Source organism: Buteo buteo, chromosome 9 (genome assembly GCF_964188355.1).
Source record: "Buteo buteo chromosome 9, bButBut1.hap1.1, whole genome shotgun sequence".
NCBI classification, from domain to species: domain Eukaryota; kingdom Metazoa; phylum Chordata; class Aves; order Accipitriformes; family Accipitridae; genus Buteo; species Buteo buteo.
This window is the reverse complement of record NC_134179.1, coordinates 4427418-4447586: the sequence shown is the minus strand read 5'-3', so window position 1 is coordinate 4447586 and position 20169 is coordinate 4427418. Positions and strand designations below refer to the sequence as shown.

General features: G+C 58.6%; 2 protein-coding genes across 3 annotated transcripts; one reads left to right on the top strand and one right to left on the bottom strand.

The window, feature by feature from the left end:
* Window positions 1-416: 416 nt before the first annotated feature.
* On the top strand, window positions 417-10139 carry ESAM (endothelial cell adhesion molecule). The gene is made up of 7 exons (XM_075034976.1): window positions 417-517; window positions 5971-6128; window positions 7930-8143; window positions 8230-8385; window positions 8652-8774; window positions 8913-9051; window positions 9465-10139. The coding sequence occupies exons 1-7, from the start codon at window positions 472-474 to the stop codon at window positions 9814-9816; spliced, it is 1188 nt and encodes a 395-aa protein (XP_074891077.1). The 5' UTR covers window positions 417-471; the 3' UTR covers window positions 9817-10139.
* A 120-nt stretch (window positions 10140-10259) lies between these two features.
* LOC142034186 (sperm surface protein Sp17-like) lies at window positions 10260-20151 on the bottom strand. Of its 2 annotated transcripts, XM_075034977.1 has the most exons (6): window positions 20139-20151; window positions 19563-19813; window positions 19081-19151; window positions 18854-18940; window positions 12669-12875; window positions 10260-11154 (listed from the first exon to the last, which is right to left on the bottom strand). In XM_075034977.1, the coding sequence occupies exons 2-5, from the start codon at window positions 19714-19716 to the stop codon at window positions 12669-12671; spliced, it is 519 nt and encodes a 172-aa protein (XP_074891078.1). In that variant the 5' UTR covers window positions 19717-19813; window positions 20139-20151; the 3' UTR covers window positions 10260-11154. The 2 variants fall into 2 exon arrangements, with proteins under 2 accessions (XP_074891078.1, XP_074891079.1); XM_075034978.1 differs by lacking the exon at window positions 20139-20151 and having other exon boundaries at window positions 19563-19814.
* Between the last annotated feature and the right edge of the window lie 18 nt (window positions 20152-20169).

Genomic DNA, 20169 nt, shown 5'->3' with positions numbered 1-20169 from the left:
CTTGTTGAGGATTCATGTGTTTATCTCGCCGGTGGCCTTTTTTGGGTAGTTTCTTGTTGAGGATTCATGTGTTTATCCAAAGGCCCCCCCGGGGCTGTCGGGGGGAGAGGGGCTGGAGGGGATGCTCCCCCCTGCCACTACAGCAGGGATGGGGTTGGGGGGGGCTTAGGGCTCCCGTACCTATGCCACACTGCCCACCCCCGCCTTATACCCTTAATATCATAATTAATTAGCAATAACCCCTATAATTAATTAATCGTTGCATTCACGGCTTGGGGAGGGGGGGGGAGGCGGACACTGCCTGGGGCTGCGCCCCCCCCCCCTCCGTGGGGTGGGGTAGGAAGAAGCCCCGCCCCTTTTCTCTCCCCCCCGCCCTCCCCGCGCCCAGGCCACGCCCCCACCTGCGGGGCCCCGCCCCTCCCAGGCGCGGCCCCGGCACCTGCTGAGGCGGCGGCGGCGGCGGCTCCGGCCATGGGCGCGCTCCCGCGGGCCGCGCTGGCGCTGGCTGCGCTGCTGGGTGAGCCCGGGGGGGGCACCGGGGCTTGGGGGGGGGGACACCGGGGCTGGGGGGAGAAGGGAGGGGGCAGCCGGTAAGATGCAGGAGAAATGGGACGCAGCGGGTCGGGCGGGAAGGAGCTGGGGGGGGGGGGAGGTTGGGGGTACCGGGGTGGGGAGGGGGGGGGGGGGTCACCGGGCAAGGCGAGGAGCAGCCCCCCCCTCACCGGGGGGGGGGCACCCAGTGAGAGGTTGTGGGAGCTGGGGAGTTTGGGGAGGGGGGCAGAGCAGCCAGCGGTCCCTGGCTGAAGCCTCGATCCCCCCCCCCCCCGACCCCAGTAGGCAGGTGGGTGCTGGGGGGGGGGGCAGGGGAGGGGGATACACACACCCCCCGTCCACTTTTGGGGTGCCCCGAGAGGAGAAAATCTGCGTCCCCCCAGAAAAGCCACTTTGTTCCTTGGGGGTGCCCAACGGCGCCGTCCCGCACCCCCAAAACCCGACGCTGCCCCTTGGGTGGGGCCGGGACACCCCAGTGTGTCGGAGCCGATAATTCACCTCCCTGCGCGGTGCCGGGCGGGGGAAAAAAAAAGATTTTTTTTTTTTTCCTCATGATAAAACTCCACCGCCTCCCTAGTTTACCAGTGCTTTACGGCCACCCCAGCCGGTTTTTGGGAGGGATGGGTCTCAACCCCTTTCTGTCTGTGGGGTTCCCCCCCCTCGCCCCGTTATTCCCAACCCTACTTGAGTTTTTTCGGAAACGCAACGGTTGCTCCAAAGGGAAACGTCCCTTTGGCGAAGGAGAGGCCTTTGGGGAAAGGAAACGGCCCCAAAAACAATGGCCCCGGCGTTTCCTCCCCGGCGGGACGCTGGGTGGGGGTCCCTGCTCCCGGAGCTGATGGGATTTGCTCCTTGAGGGTTTGCTTTAATTTTTTTTCCATGCTAAAAGTTAATTAAAGGCTGTCGGGATGAGGCACGGGGGTCGCTTCGTCCTTAAATCCCACCGGGATGCGATGAAGGAGCATCCCAACGGCATTAGTTTGCACCAGCTGGTGATGGATTCCCCCCAAAATGTCGCACCCGAGTCCCGGGATGCGATGCGGTAGAGGCTGAGAGCACAAAAGCACAGGCAAAAGATGCTTTTGAGCCCAAAAGGGGTGTTTTTCCTTTAAGTTTGCTTTCAAATATCCCGTTCCCCCCTGTGGGGTCCATACGGGATCATGATGGGGAAAAGCAAAACAAGGGGTGATGCTCGGCATCCCTGTCCTCATTCCCATCCCAATCCTCATCCCCGATCCCCATTCCCATCCCATTCCAATCCCCAACCCATCCCCAATCCCCATTCCCATCCTAAACCGATCCCCATCCCAATCCCATCCCCAATCTCCATTCCCATTCCATTCCCATCCCGTTCCCATCCTAACCCCATCCCCATCCCAATCCCCATCCCATCCGCAATCCCATCCCATCCCCTTCCCATCCCATCGCCGCTTCCTTCTCCTACATCAGGGGTTAAAGCACGTTTCTATCTATAGCAAAGTCACGTATTATCATTATTATTATTTTATTTTTTTTTCCCAAATTTGGCCTCTCCGGAGGATATGGCGCTTTCTGCCCCCCCCCACCCCCACCCCGGGGTCGTGAGAAAAGCCACCATGGATTTTCCCAACGGACGCTGCTCCGCAGCCCGGCATCTCCTATCTGCCCGTTTATAAATAGTTGGAGTTAAGGGAAGAAAAAAAAAAAAAAATCCCCCAAAAATAATAATAAAAAATAAAAGCTGAGTGGCTGCGTCACATCACCAAGATGCTCTTTGACCTTTTTCCGAGGTTTTTTTTTTTCCTGGGGGTCGTTTTTCCAGCCAGATTCCCGCTGTGTATTTTAAATCCCAAGCTTGGTCTCTTGGGATTTAATTTGGGTCTGGGTTTCACATGACTCCAGCGCCTTAATCCTATCGAGCAGGGTCATCAAACCCCAGCCGCCTCCAGCCTTTAATTCCCCATACGGTTAATAGCTTATAGGGTCGGGTGGGGTTTTTTTGGGGGGGGGTGCTTTTTAGGGGGAGTTCAGGTGCCTTGAGCCAGGAAGCAGCTTTTTTGGGCTGAAATGATGCAATTTTAGAAGAGGATGGGGTGTTTAATATAGGTGCGGTGGTTAATATCGAGGTTGCCATAGGCACGCTGGGATTTAAAGGTATTTTTCCTCCATAGGGAAAAATTTCAAAGGTAAATTTAAAGGTGGTTTTGTTTGGGTTTTTTTTCCATGGGGGAAAAAAATTAAAGGCATTTTTAAAGGTAAATGTAAAGGTATTTTTTCCCTAGGGAAAAAAATTGAGGGTATTTTTAAAGGTAAATCTAAAGGTATTTTTTACCCTGGGGAAAAAAATTGAAAGGTATTTTTAAAAGTAAGTTGAAAGGTATTTTTTTCCATAGGGAAAAAATGGAAAGGTATTTTTAAAGGTAGATGGAAAGGTCATTTTTTCCATAGGGAAAAAATCCCGGCAGATGGGCTGGAGCGGAGGGAAAACACCCGGGCAGGTGCTTAGCTCAGGGCGGCTGGATGAAAATCCAGGTTTTTCAGCCCAAATAGCAGCCGGGAGGTCCCCCTGCCCCCCCGATATGCGTATGAGCGCCGGGAGCGGCTTAATTTTTTCGATCTGGTTAAAGCATTAGAGGATTTGAAGCGGCGAGGTGGCTAAAGCTGGAGCTGATGCCAAAGGGTTCGGTCCCGTGCCCGCAGCTCAAGCACCAGCTTTCCCAGCCCTTTTTAGGCTCAGGTTTAGCCAAAGTGAGAAATTTTGGTTGAATTCTGCAAGTAAAAGGGGATTTTGAGGTGCAAGCATCCTCCAGAACCGGATCCATCCACCTCTCGCCAACGTGATGGAGGGGGGATGATGGAGCCGCGATCTCCTGTCACTGGATTTTAAAGACAACAGAGCAAAGCTGCAGCCACAGGGCACTACTAACATCATCATCATTAGGTTTCAGAGTTAACACGCCCCAGTGAGAGCACAGGGTGCCTGGCCTGCAGCGGGTGCTGGCGGGTTTGCCGCGGTTGAGACACACGGGGCTGTTTTCATGCCTTGGTGTAGGACGGGAAACCCCCAGCCGGTGCCAGAGCACCTTTTCCCCCTCTGGAGCCTGGATTTCCCCAGGGACACGCAGCACCTTTTGGCCCATCACCTTTTTTGTGCCCAAAAAATGATGCTGATGGAGGAACTGGGCTGAAAAACCTGGATTTTCCCAGCTGTTGGGGATGCCTGGAGGTTTAGGAGCTGTGGTGTCATTTAGTGAGGCCATTTGCATAATTAATGAACATATTATTATCATCATCATTATTATTATTACTACAACTACTACTACTATTACCATCACTATTATCATTATTACTATAACTACTATCATTATTCTTCTAAAAATATAATTCTATTCATAATTATTATATAATTTATATTACATAATATCTCTTTTAGTATAGAAATTACAATATATTTATTATATGTCATATCTTTTCTTCTAGATTATCTAAATTTAATACAATTATATTTATAATGACGAAGGAGCTGGGCAGAAAACACCTGGATTTTCCCAGCTCTTGGGGATGCCCGGAGGTTTAGGAGCTGTGGCATCATTTAATGATGCCATCGGCATCATTAATTAACTATATTATTAGAATTATTATTAGCCATCGTTGTTATTATTATTATCAGTATTATGATCACTATTTTCATTATTATGATCACTATTATCACTATCACATCCCCACTATTATCACTATTCTTATAAAAATATATAATTATTATAGAATATACATTATCTATTGTCTATTTTATATAGAAATTTCAATGTAATTATTAGATACCATATATTTTCTTACATATTATCTAAATTTAACACAATTATCTTTATAACGACATATAATTTCAATATCATTCCCCTTATTTTTCCATACTAGATATTTTTTTCTACCCCACAGCTCATTATAATTCATAATAACTAATAGTATCAATGATTTTGCCCCCGATGGGAGTCACGGGCAGGCTCCTTGCTGCCGTCTCCATCACCCGCCGGCATTTTTTTTTCTCCCCTCACCAGGACTTAAGGGTTTATGTTCTTAGCCTGGGTGAGCTATTTATAAGCATCCTCACCAGACTGGGGCTGATTTCTCCTGGTTTTTTACCAGGGAAGGGAAATTTGATTTTTTTTTTTTTTTTTAATTTTTTTTTAATTCCTGGGAAGACTTATCGGCCGGAGCAGAGTTTCCTGCCTGGAGCTGGAAGGCTCCGTCCGGAAACCCCGCCGATGCCTTGTCAGGAGGGGGGATGAGCGGATGCGGGGAGGAGGCTATAAATACCCCCCAGTGCCTTGTTTTCCTCTTACCACCCTTGAAAAAATCAAATTAAAACCTCTGAGTTTGTAGGGAAGAGGGTGAGGCCGTCGGGGGCTCCCTAAATCCTTCAAAACCAGGGCTTTTTCCTCAAATCCCAGGTGGCAGCAAGGGTTTGGGACGGTGGGGCAGCAGCAGCATCCTTCCTTGCCCCCCCACCCCTGCATCCCAATCCAGAGCATCCCTGGGGCACTGGCAGGACCCGGGCCAGCCGGGGACACGGATCGATGGGCGGGATGCGGGGATGGAGCCGCTGGGATGCGGGTCCTCGGTGGCATTCCCCCCGGGAAAAAAAAAAAAAAAAAAAACAAACAACAAAAAAACCCAAACAACAAAAACCCCCAAAACAAACCCAGCCTCGCCTGAGCCGATTAATTTTCCGGCTGAGCCTTATGGGCAAATCCAGGGAATAATTATCCCCTGGGAGCCGAGCATCCTTCGCCGCTCCGTTGTACCAGCTCGTATCCCATTGCCTCCTCCCAGTGGGATTTGGGGGGGATGCTGGGATGCAGGGGACGTGGGGATGGCGTATTTGGGATGGGATGGGGCGGGGGGGGCAGGGGGGGAGAGGCCACCCATAAATAATCCCAGTTTAGCGCTGGCAGCAAAAAGGGGGGGATGCTGGGAAGGGCTTGTGGGGTGCATATGGGTGCCCCCGCACCCAAAAATGAATCCCATGGGGTGGAGGATTTGGTGTGGCATCCTAGCGGGGGGGGCCGGGGTACCCCAATACTGGGCTAAAGGGGGGTGTCCGGCTGCTGGAGCCCCTTGGGGAGAGGCAGGGGTCCCCTGGGAGGCGGATTTTCGGCCAGAGGTTTTCCCATCCTGGGCTGGGGGGAGGGGTGGGGGGAGACAGGGATGGGAGGGAACGGCATTGTCCTGCATCCTCCGGAGCAGCCGGAAAGCCCTTCCCACGGCGGGGCAGGAGGAAAAATGTCCTCCCGGCCCAACTTCCCAGCGATAACCTGGGATTGTTGGGTTTTCCCTTGGGAATGGGGAGGTTTTTCCAACAATTGGTGGGGTTTTTATGGAAAAATGGCACCAGAGGGGTTGAGTCACGTCCCGTTTTCTTCCCTTTCCGGGCGCGGGCAGGTGTCTCCTCGGCCATGCTGGAGGTGCACGTGGGGACAGGCTCGGTCTTCTCCGTGGAGGGGCAGCAAGCGGTGCTGCCCGCCTGGTACACCAGCCGCTCCCAGAAGAAGCCCTACGTCACCTGGCTGCTCGATAAGGACGATGCCGACCCCTTCCAGGTGAGAGGTGGGGAGGGCATGTGGATGTGGTGGGGCACGGAGGGGGACAAGCGGGGAGGTGGCCATGGTGGGGGGGGGTGCCCATGACGGGGAGGTGCCCGTGGTGGGGTGAAGCTCACGGTGTTCACCATGGGGAGGTGCCCACCACGGGGAGGTGCCCACCACGGGGTGATGCCCGTGGTGGGGGGATGCTCGTGGTGCCCGTGATGGGGAGGTGACCGCGATGGGGGGAACCTCGTGGTGCCCGCAGTGGGGAGATGCCCATGATGGGGAAATGCTCATGGTGCCCAAGATGGCGAGGTGCCCACCATGGGGAGGTGCCCATGGTACCCATGATGGGGAGGGAAATGCCCGTGTTGCCTTCAATGGAGAGGTGCTTGTGGTGTCCATGGTGGGCAGATGCTCATGGTGCCCAAATGGGGATATGCCCATGATGGGGGGAAGCTCATGGTGCCCGTGAGGGAGAGATGTCCACCATGGGGAGGTGGCCATGGTACCCATGATGGGGAAACACCCCTGTTGCCTCCAATGGGGAGGTGCTTGTGGTGCTCGTGGCGGGGGGCGTGCTTATGACGGGGCGAAGCTCGTGGTGCCCATGATGGAGAGATGTCTACCATGGAGAGGTGCCCGTGGTGCCTGTGATGGGTAGATGCCCATGATGGGGACATGACTGTGGTACCTGCAGTGGGGAGGTGCTTGTGGTGCCCACGGTGGGGGCACGCTCGTGGTGCCTCCGATGGGGAGGTGCCTCCGATGGGAAGGTGCCCATGATGGCAGATGCTTATGGTGCCCACAGTGGGGAGATGCCCATGATGGGGAGATGCTCGTGGTGCCCAAGATGGGCAGATGTCCACCATGGGGCGGTGCCCATGGTACCCATGATGGGGAAACACCCCTGTTGCCTGCAATGGGGAGGTGCTTGTGGTGCCCGTGGTGGGGAGATGCTTATGATGGAGCGAAGCTCGTGGTGCCCATGATGGAGAGATGTCCACCACGGAGAGGTGCTTGTGATGCCCGTGATGGGGAGATGCTTATGATGGGGCGAAGCTCGTGGTGCCCATGATGGAGAGATGTCCACCATGGAGAGGTGCCCATGGTACCTATGATGGGGAGATGCCCATGATGGGGACATGCCCGTGGTACCTGCAATGGGGAGGTGCTTGTGTTGCCCACGGTGGGGGGATGCTCGTGGTGCCCACGGTGGGGAGGTGCCCAAGATGGGGTGAAGCTCATGGTGCCCACCACGGGGAGGTGACCACCATGGGGAGATAGCCATGATGGGGGAGATGCTTGTGGTACCCACGATGGGGAGGTGCCCGTGATGGTGGGATGCTCATGGTGACCGTGATGAGGTGGTGCCCGTGACGGGGTGAAGCTCATGGTGCCCGTCATAGGAAGATGCCCACCATGGGGTGGTGCCCACAGTGGGGGGGGATGCTCGTGGTGCCCATGATGGGGAGGTGCCCTTGACGGGGAGATGCTCATGGTGATGGTGTTGTGTAGATGCCCACGATGAGGTCATGCCTGTGGTGCCTGCAATGGGGAGGTGCTTATGGTGCCCACGATGGGGAGATACCAATGATGGGGAGATGCCCTTGGTAGGAGGATGCTCATGGTGCCCACGATGGGGAGATGCCCACGGTTCCCACGCCCTGGATGCTCAGGGCAGGTGAGGATGGAGGGGGCTCAGGCAGCAACCGCTGCTCTGCAAAATTTGGGATTTGGCGGGGGGGGGGGCAGGTTCCTCTCCTGCAACACCATCTGGAGGTTGACCAAAGCAGGCGTTTTCTCCCCCGTGCAGATCCTGACCTACCTGGACGGGATGGTGAAGGTGGAGGAGACGGACCTGAAGCCCCGCGTGGGGTTCCTGTACCCCGTCCTCACCCACAACATCTCGGTCTTCATCAACGCCACCCGGGAGCACGACTCGGGCCAGTACATGTGCACCGTCAACGTGGTGGACGACGACAGCGGCACGGGCAAGAACGTCGGCGTCATCAACCTCACCGTCCTGGGTAAGGCTCCGCTGGTCGCCCTTCGACCTGAACCCCCCCCCCCGCCTTGTCACGATGTCCCTCGGGACTAACGTCGGTGCCCGCAGTGCCGCCAGCCTCCCCCACCTGCCAGCTGCACGGCAACCCCACCGTGGGAGCCAACGTGACGCTGAGCTGCGCCTCCGAGAAGGGGAAGCCCTCGCCCGCGTACCAGTGGGAGCGCACGGCTCCCACCCTGCAGGTCTTCTTCCCCCCTGCCCAGGGTAAGGTGGCACCGGGGTCGGGGGGGGGGGGGGACACGACATGGGGGACAGACACCAGGGGAGCGGAGTCGGGGGGGCTGAAAAATCCCAGGAAGCTTCAGCTGGGGGATGCTTTTGGCTTCGTCCCTTTAACTCTGCCCGTTCCTGGCCTCGCTGCGTGAGCGGGCAGGGGAATATCCCCTTAACTCTGCCCGCTCCCTGCACAAGGAAGGGGGAGGGTGGGGGTGGGGTGGCCGTGGAGCAGCACCCAAATTTTTCACCCGTAGACCTGGCCAGGGGCACCCTCAAGCTGACCAACCTCTCCCTGGAGATGTCGGGTCTCTACGTCTGCGTGGCCGAAAACCGAGCGGGTTCGGCCAAGTGCAGCATCGTCCTGGAGGTGCACTCAAGTGAGTACGTGTCCGCAGGGCTGGGGCCGGGGTGGGGGGGGACGGGGACATGGTCCCCGCGAGGTCCCTGTGGGGTCCCTGTGGGAATAAGGGGGGAGGCGAACTCCCCCCCGCCGCCTGTCTGTCTCTCTCCGGCAGCTAGCACCAAAGCCGTCATCGCCGGCGCCGTGCTGGGCTCCCTGGGCGCCCTCGCCACTGTCATCTTCTTCGCCCGGCGAGTCGTCGGCTACCGGAGGAAAAAACGTGATAGCCAGGAGGAGGCAGCCAATGAGATCAAGTGAGGCACCCCTCCTGTGGAGGAGGTTCAAATCGTCATCGCTAGGTTTCAGGGTTAATGTGGGAGGAGGAGGTTTCCATCTCTGGCCAGTCATCATTAGGTTTCAGAGTTAACGGGGGCGGGAGGGAGGTTTCCATCTCTGGTCAGTCATCGCTAGGTTTCAGGGGTAACAGAGGAGGGAAGGAGGTTTCCATCTCTGGCCAGTCATCATTAGGTTTCAGAGTTAAATAGGGCATTTTTCCACCTCTGTTTTTCCCCCTTTCCCTCTTGCACCCCTGTTTTGGGGTCCAGGAGCTCTGCGCAACCTCAGGGGCCCCGTTGCTTTGCAGGGGCGGGGGGGAATGCCGGGGAGGGGAATAGCGGGGTTTCCCGGTGCCGATGCCAATCTCTCCGACGCTGTCCCCTCTCGGCAGGGAAGACGCCGTGGCCCCCAAAACCCCCTCGTGGGCGAGGAGCCCAGCTTCGGACACCATCTCCAAAACCAGCACCTTGTCCTCCATCGCCGGCACCCGGGAGAAACCCTACGGAGCCAAACCCCCCTCCGATACCGCCTCCATCCTCACCGCCACCGGCAGCTACCGGGGACCCCCACCCCGGGGAGGAGGACGCACCCCCAACCTCTCCCCCCCCACCATTAACGGGGTCCCCCAGCGTCGCCAGGATCCGGCCGCCCCCCCGGGGCCGTTGCCCCCCTCCAGCTTGGCACGGGCGGGCGCCGTCCCCGTCATGGTGCCAGCGCAGAGCCGAGCTGGCTCCTTGGTGTGAGTTCCCTCCCAAAAAAAGGGGTGCTTGTATCCGGCACACACCACCACCCTCCCCCATTTTCTGGGGTGTTTTTTTCCATTTTGGTTTTTTTTTTTTTTTTCTTTTTAAAAGACGCCTCGAGCAGCTAGACTCGTCGTGGGGTTGTTTAATGGGTGCAGGAGGCTCCCCGGGTTTGGGGGGGCCGAGTCTCCCCGTAAATATAACACCCCAAAATAGCCCCGGCCCCACCCAGAGGGGGGGTCCTCTTCTTTTTTTTTTTTTTTTATATATATATATATCTCAGTTGAAATGGGGGATTTTTCATAAAAGAGCATTAAAAGCGGCGGGGGGGATGACAAGGGGTTGGGGGGGGAGATGCACTTTTTTTAGGGGTTTTCTGATTAAAAGCTGGCCGTGCTGTCCGGTGCTGTGGTTTTGGGTGAGTTTGCGGGGATTTAGGGGGTTGTGGGTCCTACGTCCCTCTGGGTGATGTCATAGCGACTGGGTGATGTCACGGTGGCTGGGTGATGTCACATTGCACCGGCCAGGGTCCTCAGGATGGCGTCCTGGCATGCGTGTGTTGTCGCACCCCAAGACCCATCGCCTGTCCATCACTGTGATGTCAGACCCTGCCCCAGTCCTGAGTCGGGCAGTATGATGTCACAACGAGCGTGTGGCATCACAGCATCCGACTCGTGTCTGTAGGACATCACGCTGGCTGTCACATGTCCGTCAGTGGTGTTGCGCGTGCCTGCATGATGTCTCGCTCACCATCACACTGTCAGCAGTGACATAACACATGCCTGTATGACATCGTGCCTCTGATCATGTCTAGCAGTGACGTCCCACACACCCGTATGATGTCACAGCAGCCGTCACACGTTCAACAGCGACATCACACCACCCAACTTCACGGCTGCAGAGCATCACACGAGCTGTCTCCCACCCACGAGCGGCGTCACGCACGCTTGCGTGATGTCATGCCAGCCATTGCGTGCCCTGCCGATGTCACCCGCCTGTACGCTGTCACACCGGCCGTTGCACGCCTGCCAGTGACGTCACGCACGCACGTGTGACATTGCTGCTGGGCATCACCCGCCCCATGGCCATCCCACCTCCGCGCCGCTGTGACCTCACCGCTCTGCCGGGTGACGTCGAAAGGCGCCAAGGACAGGCTGGGCCTCCGGCAGGGACGTTTATTGGGGCGCGGGGGGGACGGGCAGGGGGGAGGCAGGCGGGGGCAGGGCCCGGCTGCGGGGGGACCCCGGGGGGCGCATGCGGGGGGCGGCGGGGCGAAGCGGGGGCTCCTGGGCCTCGGCGGTCGGCAGCGAGGGGGGTCCGGGGAGCGCCTGGCGGCCCCTGCAAGCAAGGAGAGAGCCGTCAGCCCTGGGCCTGAGCTCTGCCTGCGCCCTGCCTCTGCACCCTGCTCCCGCACCTTGCCTGCACCCTGCTCCTGCATCCTGCTGCTGCAACCTGCGCCTTGCCTGCACCCTGCCTGCACCTTGCCCGCACCCTGCTTCTGCAGCCTGCTCACATCCAGCCTGCAGCCTGCCTGTATCCTCTGCCCTGCCTGCACCCTGCCCGCAACCTGTCCATGCCCTGTCCCTTCCCTGCCTGCACCCTGCCTGCACCCTGCTCCTGCATCCTGCTGCTACAACCTGCACCCGGCTCCCACACCTTGCCTGCACCCTGCCTGCAGCCTGCCTGTATCCTGGGCCCTGCCTGCACCCTGCCCGCACCCTGCCCGTGCCCTCTTTGCACCCTGCCCACACCCTGCTCCTGCAGCTTGCAACTCTCCAAGCCCTCCCCTGCCCTGCCTGCACCCTGCCTATGCCCTACTTGCAGCTCACCCACACCCTGCCTGCACCTTGCCTGTGCCCTCCTCCTGCACCCTTGTCCTGCCCACCTCCCACTGCTGCCTGCAAGCTGCCCTCACCCAGCCCCAGCCCAGCAGCTGGGGGGGACACCCAGCCCGGGCCCCCCCAGGAGCAGAGGACCCTGGAGGGAGGGGTCTTACCTGATGCAAGCTGGCTCAGCCCACCTAATGAGGCAGCCATAACGAACCTCACGGTCCTAATGAGCTTCACAGCCCCTGCACTTGGCAGCTGCCTCCCCGTTGCATGCCCAAGTGCATCCTCGCTGAATCCTCACTGCGGCCCTATTGCATCCCCACTGCATCCCCATTGCTTCCCCACTGCATCCCCCCTGCTTTCCCATTGCATCCTTGGTTCCTTCCCGCTGCATCCCCACTGCAGCCTCATTGCATCCCCAGCGCATCCTCACTTCTTCATCCCCACTGCATCCTCAGTTCATCCCTGTTGCATCCCCACTGCCTCCCAGCTACATCCCAGTTGATTTCCCACCAGCCCCGCCACAGACACGTGGCCGTGCCGGCAGCAAGACCTCCCTGCCGCTAACCCCAAACTGGCCTTCCCGGTAGCCGGGGCTGTTCCCCGCTCACCACACCGGCACGGCACGGGGTACGGCACAACCAGACCCCCCCCGGGCCCCGATGCCACGCGGCCTCGGCACTGTGGGTGCTTTTTAAATTTACCTTTTCCTGCCAGGAGACTGTGACACAGGCTTTTAAAAATAGCATGTGCTGAGGCGAGGCGTTCGGGGTGGTGTTGCTAAGGGAGAAATTCAATTCAAATCTAGGGCTTCGCCTTCCCATGCTAACTACTACGGCGCGCTCCCAAAATTAGGGCAGGCAGGGGCTGCCTGCCTGCCGCTGCCTGCATGCTTTCACCTCTTGGGAAGAAAACCCCCTTCTCCATCCCGAATCGGTGCGGGGAAGGATGCTCGGAGCAGCAGCCTTGTAAAGATGACCCCGATTTTGGCCGAGGGGGGATAAGGGAGATTTTGGGGCATACCTAGTCGCCGTTGCGGAGGTCGCTGCCGCGGGTGCTGTTGGCGCACTCGGCGTCCTTGGTTTTCCGATCGATCTCACCCCCTTTGATCTTCTTGCGGGTCATATGGCCACGGAAACTAGCCTGGATCTTGGCGGCTGCCGCGTTGGCGTCGGGATCGTCCAAGGGGATGTCCAGGATGTCCTCGTCCAGCTTTGTGCAGGCTCCCTCCTGCCGGCGCCAACGTGAGGGTTACGGCTGGTGGCACCCCAAAAAGGGCATCTCCCCCCCCTCCCAATTTAATCCATTAAATAAGGTCCTAAATTAGGCCCTGTGCTAAAAATTAGGGTTCGTTCTTTGCTAAAAATTAGGGTTCTTTGCTAAAAATCAGAGTCCCTTGCAGGTGCTTTAGGGGATTTGCAACCGAAGGTGCAGGGGGGGAAGATGCTTCACCCCCTGCTCGTCCCTATATCACCACCTGGCTGCAAGAAGCCAAACCCCAGCCAGCCCTGCTGGGATCGGACCCTGCTTCCCCAAGGGTCGTGATTCAGGGAGAGGAGCATCCACGGGAGCATAGGGTGGGTTTTTGGGAGGGGGATTTTCAGCGTGTGGGGGGGTCACACCGCGCAAGGCGAGCTGGCCGTGCCTCAGTTTCCCCTTCCCTCACAGCCTGTTGCATCCACCTGCATCCCTGCTCAGGGTTTTGGCTGAAAACACCAGGAAATTTGGGCAGGGAGCAATGCCAGAGAGGAGGAAAAGCTCTCCCCCCCCCAAGGATAAATCACTGCAGCCCACTCCCCTCTGGCCGCATCCCACCGGAGCAGTTGGACCCAATGTCGAGGTCAAGGGGGGAAAAAAAATCCACGGGAAAAAGAAATGAGATCGGAGCCAGCCGGCGTTGGATGGTCCAGTGTCGGCAGCAGTGGGGGTGCATCCTTTGCAACACCCCGGGTGTGCTTTAAAGGATTTAAAGGAGGGTTGGTTGTTTTGTTTGGGTTTTTTTTTGGGGGGGGGTACCTGGAAACTGCAGATTTGGGGGGGGGGGGCAGGGAAATGCCCTTCCCCTCGGAGCGTGCCACAGGTCCGCAAAGTTGCTCGGGTTGTTTTACCATCGTGAAAGGTGAGGGGAGCAAAAGAGCGGCGGCGGCTTAAGTGATGGGTCTGAGGTGGAAATGATATGTCCAGGGTGGAAATGTTATAGCCAGGGCTGGAAATCCTATAGCCAGGGGGAGGAAATCCTATATCCAGGAGAGAAATCCTATATCCAGGAGAGAAAACCTATATTCAGGGCAGAAATCCTATATGGGGGGGAGGGGGGGGGGTGGATGACACCTATATCCAAGGGAGAAATCCTATATCCAGGAGAGAAATCCTATATACAGGGGAGAAATCCTATATACAGGTCAGGGAAATCTATATACAGGAGAGAAATCCTATATTCAGGGGAGAAATCCTATATACAGGGGATAAATCCTATATCCAGGGGGAGAAATCCTATATTAGTGTGGGGAAAGCCTATATGCAGGGCAGATAAACCCTATATGCAGGGTGGATAAATCCTACATGCAGGGTGGGTTCCGCCTCTCTGAAGGCACCCAGGAGGGCAGACGGGTGCTTCTCTCTGTGCTGCTAGCTGAGCAGGAGGGGAAAGAAGGGGAAAAAAAAAGGGGGGGGGGAGAAAAGGGGGTAAAGAGGGGGAAAAAAAGGGTGAAAAAAGGGAGAAAGGTGGAAAAAAGATGTGGTTTTTCTGCTGGATCAGCTCCCTGAGCCGGCTGGGCAGCAAGCGGTGCTCACCCTGGGATGCGGACGGAGAGGTGCAGCCCCCCGCTCGCCCCAATTTATCCCTTTATCCATAAGCAACCCCGATCCTGCCTGGAGAGTAATTGGGGGGGGGTGGGGGGCAGGGGGCAAAGCAGAACCCCCTGTCTCGCCACTGGATTTGGGACAGGGGGGGCTTTCCGGACATGCTGGCCATGGTGTGGGGTGGCTGCTGGCCCCAGTGGGACAGATCCTGAACTGGTGTGAAATGGGAGCGGGGGGGGGGTGGGGGGTGGGATATGGGCCTGGGGGTTTGCAACAGCACTGGGTGGGAGGGTGGGGGACACGCACGGAGTCGGTTGAGGTCTTGGGTGCAGCACCCATCGCAGCATCAACCCCCTTGCAAATACTCCCCCTCCTCCATCACCACCCCAAATCCCCTCCGCCACCCCCGTACCCCGCTCCGTGGCGGGCAGGCGGGGGGGGGGGGCAATAATAATACTACTAATAAATTAAATGCAGAAAAACGAGGTGCTGGGAGAAAAGAGGGGGGGACCTACGTTGCAGCAGTCCATGGCGGAGGACGGGTGGGTGGCCAGCGATGGGCGAGGGGCTCCGGCAGGGTCTCGCTTCCCCGGCAGCTCTCCCAGCGCAGGTGGCAAGTTGAGCAGAGCCGCTTGCCTACGTAATGCGCTTTCCTCCGGGCGAGCCTATCAGCCCTACACCCCTGCCAGGCTTTTAGAGAGTGTGGGGGGGTGTTTCTTTTTTTTTTTTTTCCCTTTCTCCTCTTTTTTTTTTTTTTTTTTTACCTCCTCCAATTTTATTTCACAGCCTCCAACTCCCTCCTAACACTTAAAGGAGCCGGCAGCTCGCATCGGAGTTTCGTGCATTATAAAATTACACGCGGAGGATGCGATCAAATATTTAACAGCGGTTTTGCCCTCAGCGTGGTGGGTTTAATAGGGCTGTACTGAAATGTGCAGCGATTTTGGGGGGGGGAGAGGGGGACCAAAGCTGCAGCAAATGGGGGTGATGGGTTATTTTTTTTGGGGGGGGGATGCTTGGCCCGCAGTGATGCTGGAGGGGGTTTTTGCTCCCCCGGGTTTGTTTGCACGGGGGGTAAAAACTTCACGACTTACTTAGGGCTTGGTCCCGAAGGAGGGTGAGGATGGGGATGACGAGGATGAAGATGGCGAGGATGAGGATGGTGAGGAAGGGTGGGCATGGCGGGACACTGCGTCCCACCAAGCATCCGCTGAAGCCCAGGGGTGATGTCCCCAAACGGGCTCCACGCGGAGGAGGGGGCTCCGCTTTTGGGGTTTGGGGGTCCCTTCCCTGCTCGCAGGAGCATCCCACCGCCCCAAATTTGGGGTGTTTTCCAGCCAGACCTGCAAACCCAGCCATTTTTCCAGACCTCGGTGCTGTCTGCAGACCCCGCTTTCAACTTTGGACCATGCCGAGGTGCCTGGGGCTGGCGGGGTGAGATGGGGGGACCCCCGGAAAGAGGAGGGACCCCCCAGGGCGATGCGGGGGGCTGCAGCCCACAGCCCCCCACATCGCCTGCCTCGTTCGCCTCTAATCCGGGTTTGGGAGTTGCTAAGCAACAGCATAAGTCGCCCGTGGGCTCTGTGCGACGATGCTGGCTCCGGCCGGCCCCCGAAACGCGGCGTGGCCCCCCCAGCCAGGCACCAGCACCCCGCGGTCTGCCAACACGGTCAGGCCTTGCCGACCCTCGCCGGCCTGGCTTGCTCAAGGGGGTCTGCCCTGCTTGGGGGGCCTGGTGGCATCGACCTTCCTCTTCGCCATCGGTGGCATCATCATCATCACTGTCCCATTGACATCGGCGTCCCCGTTCACGGCACTGTCGCCGTCCCCACTGCTGCCCCCATCCCCGTCCCCATTCCTGGCCTCATCCCCATCACCTCCACCACCGTCACCATCCCCATCCCCACCATCATCCCTGTCCCCATCCCCACCATCGTCCCCTTTCCTGTCCCCATACCAACCACCGTCCCCATCATGATCCCCATCCCCACTCCTGTCCCCATCACCCCTACCCCTGCCCCCAACCCCAATTTCCACCCCATCAGCTCTGTCCCCACCCCTGTCCCCGTGCCCCTCCCATCCCCAACCTCAACCCCATCATCATCATCACCATCTTTGTCCCCAGCCCTCTCACCATCCCCACCATCACCCTCGTCCCTATCCCTGTCACCATCCTTGTTCCCGTTCCCATCCCCGTCTCCATCTCTGTCCCCAAGGCCACTCCAGCCGGCGTGCAGGCGGTGGCATCCCCTGCCCCCCCCCCCGACACCCCCAGCTCCCCGGGCCACCCAGACCACCCTGCTCCCCATCCCGTCCCAGGTACAAGGAGGGTGCAGCCCACCCCTGCTGCCCCCCTGCCACTGCTTCACCCCCCCTTCACTGGCCGATGGGGGTCAGCCACCCGCTCCCAGGCAGCACCCAGGCACCCAAACCCACACACGGGGAGACGGGTGCTCCCCAAGCATCCCTCGATTCCCCTGCCAGCCGTCGGCACCTGGCTCTCCCCACCGGAGCTGCATTTCCACCACCACCTCTTCCCACCAGCGCGGTGGGGGGGGGGGCGGGAATAGCTTTGCTCCAGAAAACCCCGCTCCAGCTTCCAGGCGAAGCCTCGGCTGCTCCGCTGGGATTTTTAGATGGGAAAAAGATCCCTTTCCCTTGTTTTTTTAGACCCTCCAGATCCATCGCTGCCTGCTCTGGTGAGGGAAGACAGGCTGGTTTTGGGGGAGACGAGCGGAAAGGGTTTTTGGGGTGACTTGTGCATCAAGGATCTGGGAAAAGCAGCCCTAAAACTAGGATGCAAAATGCTGGGAGGATCATCCCGGTACCAGTAAACCCCCCCAAGAAGCACAAAACCGGGGGGGTTTGGGAGCAGTTTCAATGTAAGAGTGGACAGCACCCCATTTTTGCCAACAGCACGCAGCTTCCCTATCCCCAAAAATCCCCTCCAGCCGCGGCCCCCCAGTCCTGGCAGAGCTGCCGAGTGCCGGCGTCTCCCGCAGGCTGCGGCTGCGGAGGAGGGACGCGAAATGCCAGAACATTTCTAATTATTAACGGCAGTTTTTGAGCCCATTCCAGGCTCTGCGTTTTTCCTCCCTGGGTCCCCTCATCCAAGAAAACAACCCACCCCAGGGCGCAACATGGAGGGGGGGGGAGGAATATTGGGGTGATGCTTTTCCAGGTGCTCCAACACCTCCAAAATCTGAATCCCAATAAAATAACTTGTATTTTGGAAGGGAGGGGCGGACACCACAGGTGGCAAGACCCCCTGGAAACGTCCCACCATCGTGGTTTGAGATGGTGGCACTGAGGTGTTATAAAAATCCTTAAAAAAAAGGGGGGGGGGAATTTTATGCTGGAAAGGTGCCCTGGGCAGGCAGCGTTGCCGGCTGCCGAAGCAGGAGCCGGCAGCCGGTGAGGCGGTGCTGGGAGGGGGGGGTCAAGGCATAGCTGGTTGGCATCAGCCCCGGTGTGGGGTCCCCGCCAGCTTTTTTTCCCCATCCCTTCTTCCTGTTTTTACCGGGGGAGCCGCCGCCGTGCCCCGTGCTGTGGGCGAGCACCGCACACCGCATATGGCCAGCTCCCCCCCGGGGAAAAACAGGAAGGGGGAGGTGAAACTGGGGTGAGCATGGGGGGGGGGGGTGTTCAGTCACCCCCCAAAAAAAGAGCAGCTGGTTTTGATGCAAACCCTGTCACCCCTTTTTTTTCAGCACTGGTTGGGATTTTGAAACCACTTTGATGGGAAAACAGGAATTTCACCGGTTGGAATGGGATGGGAGAGCTGGAGCCTCCCCAGTGCTCCCCAAAGTGCTATGGAGGCATCTCAGCTTGGGGGGGGGGGGGGGGAGAAAAGGAGCAATGTCACATCCCTCCTTCACGCGGGGACGCTATTAAATTTTTGACAACCTCCAGGGATGCAGGGGCCTAAATATAGAGCCTTAAAATATCATCTCAAGCTCAGCCCAGCTCCTAAACCCGGGTTTTTTTTAGGGGAGAAATCTCAGGTGAGAGTCGCTAATAACAGCGGGGACCTCATTAATAAAAATTCTCATTAAAAAAGTGCCGCCGGGGTGGGATGGGAGATAGTTGCCTGCCTCCGAGAGAAGGGCAGGAGCCTGGTGGGGAAAATGAGGGTTTTGGTTTTTTTTTTTTTTCGAGTTGTTGTTCCTCATTTTGGGTTCAGGTGTTGCCAAATGGGGGATGTGGGGCGAGCACTCAGGTCGGGTCCCCGGGGAGGTGTTCCTTTTAAAGACAGTTATGGGGGTGTGATCCCCTTCACCCATCGGTTTGCTCCTCTCTGCTGCACCATGGTGAGGATTTGGGGCAGGAATCATGGTGCGTTGGTGCTGCTGGGTGCTGTCAGCTACCCCTGATGCTGTTTTGGGTGCGGGCACTGTGTCCCTTACCGTGTCTGTGAATGCAGTGCTGCCTGCCTGCTCTCCTGCCTTCTTCTCCTCCTTGTCCTTGTCCTCCTTCTCATCCTCCCCTGGCTCCTGGAGGAAAAGCAGGAAAACCTAAAATTTAGGTGGTGTGGGACAAGGGCAGCAGGGCCAGGGTGGGTGCGGGGTCCCAGACCTTCACCTTGGACACCCCAAATTCGGGACCAGAGGGGCAGGCGGGGAGGGCAGCCTACCTGGAAAAGAGGCTGTGTGAGAACCTCATCCTCCAGCCGGGCTCCCCACACCGCCAGGTCAGCTGAGCTGTCTGGGGAAGGAGGAGGTTTGATGCCACATAGGATGGACACGCGGGGCAGGGCTGGTGGCACGAGGGATGGGCACGATGGGAAGGTGCAAAGTCCCTCAAGGATGGGCACAAGGGGCAGGTGTGGTGCCCTGGGCGACGGGCACATGGGGCAGGCACAATGCCATGGGCAATGGGCACACGGGGCAGGAGTGACGCCCTGGGTGACAGGCACTCGGGGAAGGCACAAAGCCACGGGTGATGGGCACATGGGGCAGGCCTGATGCCACGGGTGATGGGCACGTGGGGCAGGAGCAACACCCTGGGTGACAGGCACACATGGCAGGCGTGATGCCACACAGGACAGGCAGGCAATGCAGCATGGGGCAGGGGATGGAGGTGCAGGGATGGGTGCTGCTGGGCCGGGCCACTCACCCTCTCTCTGCTCCAGCAGCGTTTGGAAGTGCTGAGCGGCAAAGGCCACCACATCGGCAGGCTGTGCCCGCAACACCTCCAGCGCCAGCCCCTCCAGCAGGTTTTTGAAGCCGGCGGGCAGCCGCAGGGTGGTGCTGGAGGAGGGGATGGGCATGGCTGCCTCTCCCGGCCCCCCCTAGTAGCGGCACAGCCGGGATTAGCCGCGACCCGCACCCCTCGCCGTCCCGACCGAGCACCGCCGGGACTCGAACCTGCGGCCCGAGAGATGATGGGTCGGGCTGGTGGACAGCGCCGCCGCTAGGGGGCGCTATCCACTCCCCCAACCGCACCGCCTGCCGCGCCTGCGCACTGCCGCCTCCAACTGCGCCTGCGCGGCGGCTGCCCGGCCAGGGCGGGGTGAGCGGTCGAGGAGGGCCCCGGTCTCCCCGATTTACCCCCCCCCCCCCGCGGCTCCCCCCCTCCGGTTCCTCCCGGTCCTCCCCTCCCGGTCCCCCCGCACCCCCTTTCCTCGTTCCCCCCCGCCCCGGCTTCCAACCCCGGGCCCTCCCCTCCGATCCAGCCGGGCCGCGCCGGCACCTCTGGCTGTGGTGAGGACGCTGTCGCTTGG

Coding starts and splice junctions, on each gene's coding strand:
- ESAM (XM_075034976.1), top strand. CDS start 472: ATGGGCGCGCTCCCGCGGGCCGCGCTGGCGCTGGCTGCGCTGCTGG. Junction 8,386..8,651: donor CTTCTTCCCCCCTGCCCAGG/GTAAGGTGGCAC, acceptor TTTCACCCGTAG/ACCTGGCCAGGGGCACCCTC. Junction 9,052..9,464: donor GAGGCAGCCAATGAGATCAA/GTGAGGCACCCC, acceptor CCCTCTCGGCAG/GGAAGACGCCGTGGCCCCCA.
- LOC142034186 (XM_075034977.1), bottom strand. CDS start 19,716: ATGCCCATCCCCTCCTCCAGCACCACCCTGCGGCTGCCCGCCGGCTTC. Junction 19,152..19,562: donor GCTGCTGGAGCAGAGAGAGG/GTGAGTGGCCCG, acceptor CTCCTTCCCCAG/ACAGCTCAGCTGACCTGGCG. Junction 18,941..19,080: donor TCACACAGCCTCTTTTCCAG/GTAGGCTGCCCT, acceptor CTTTTCCTCCAG/GAGCCAGGGGAGGATGAGAA.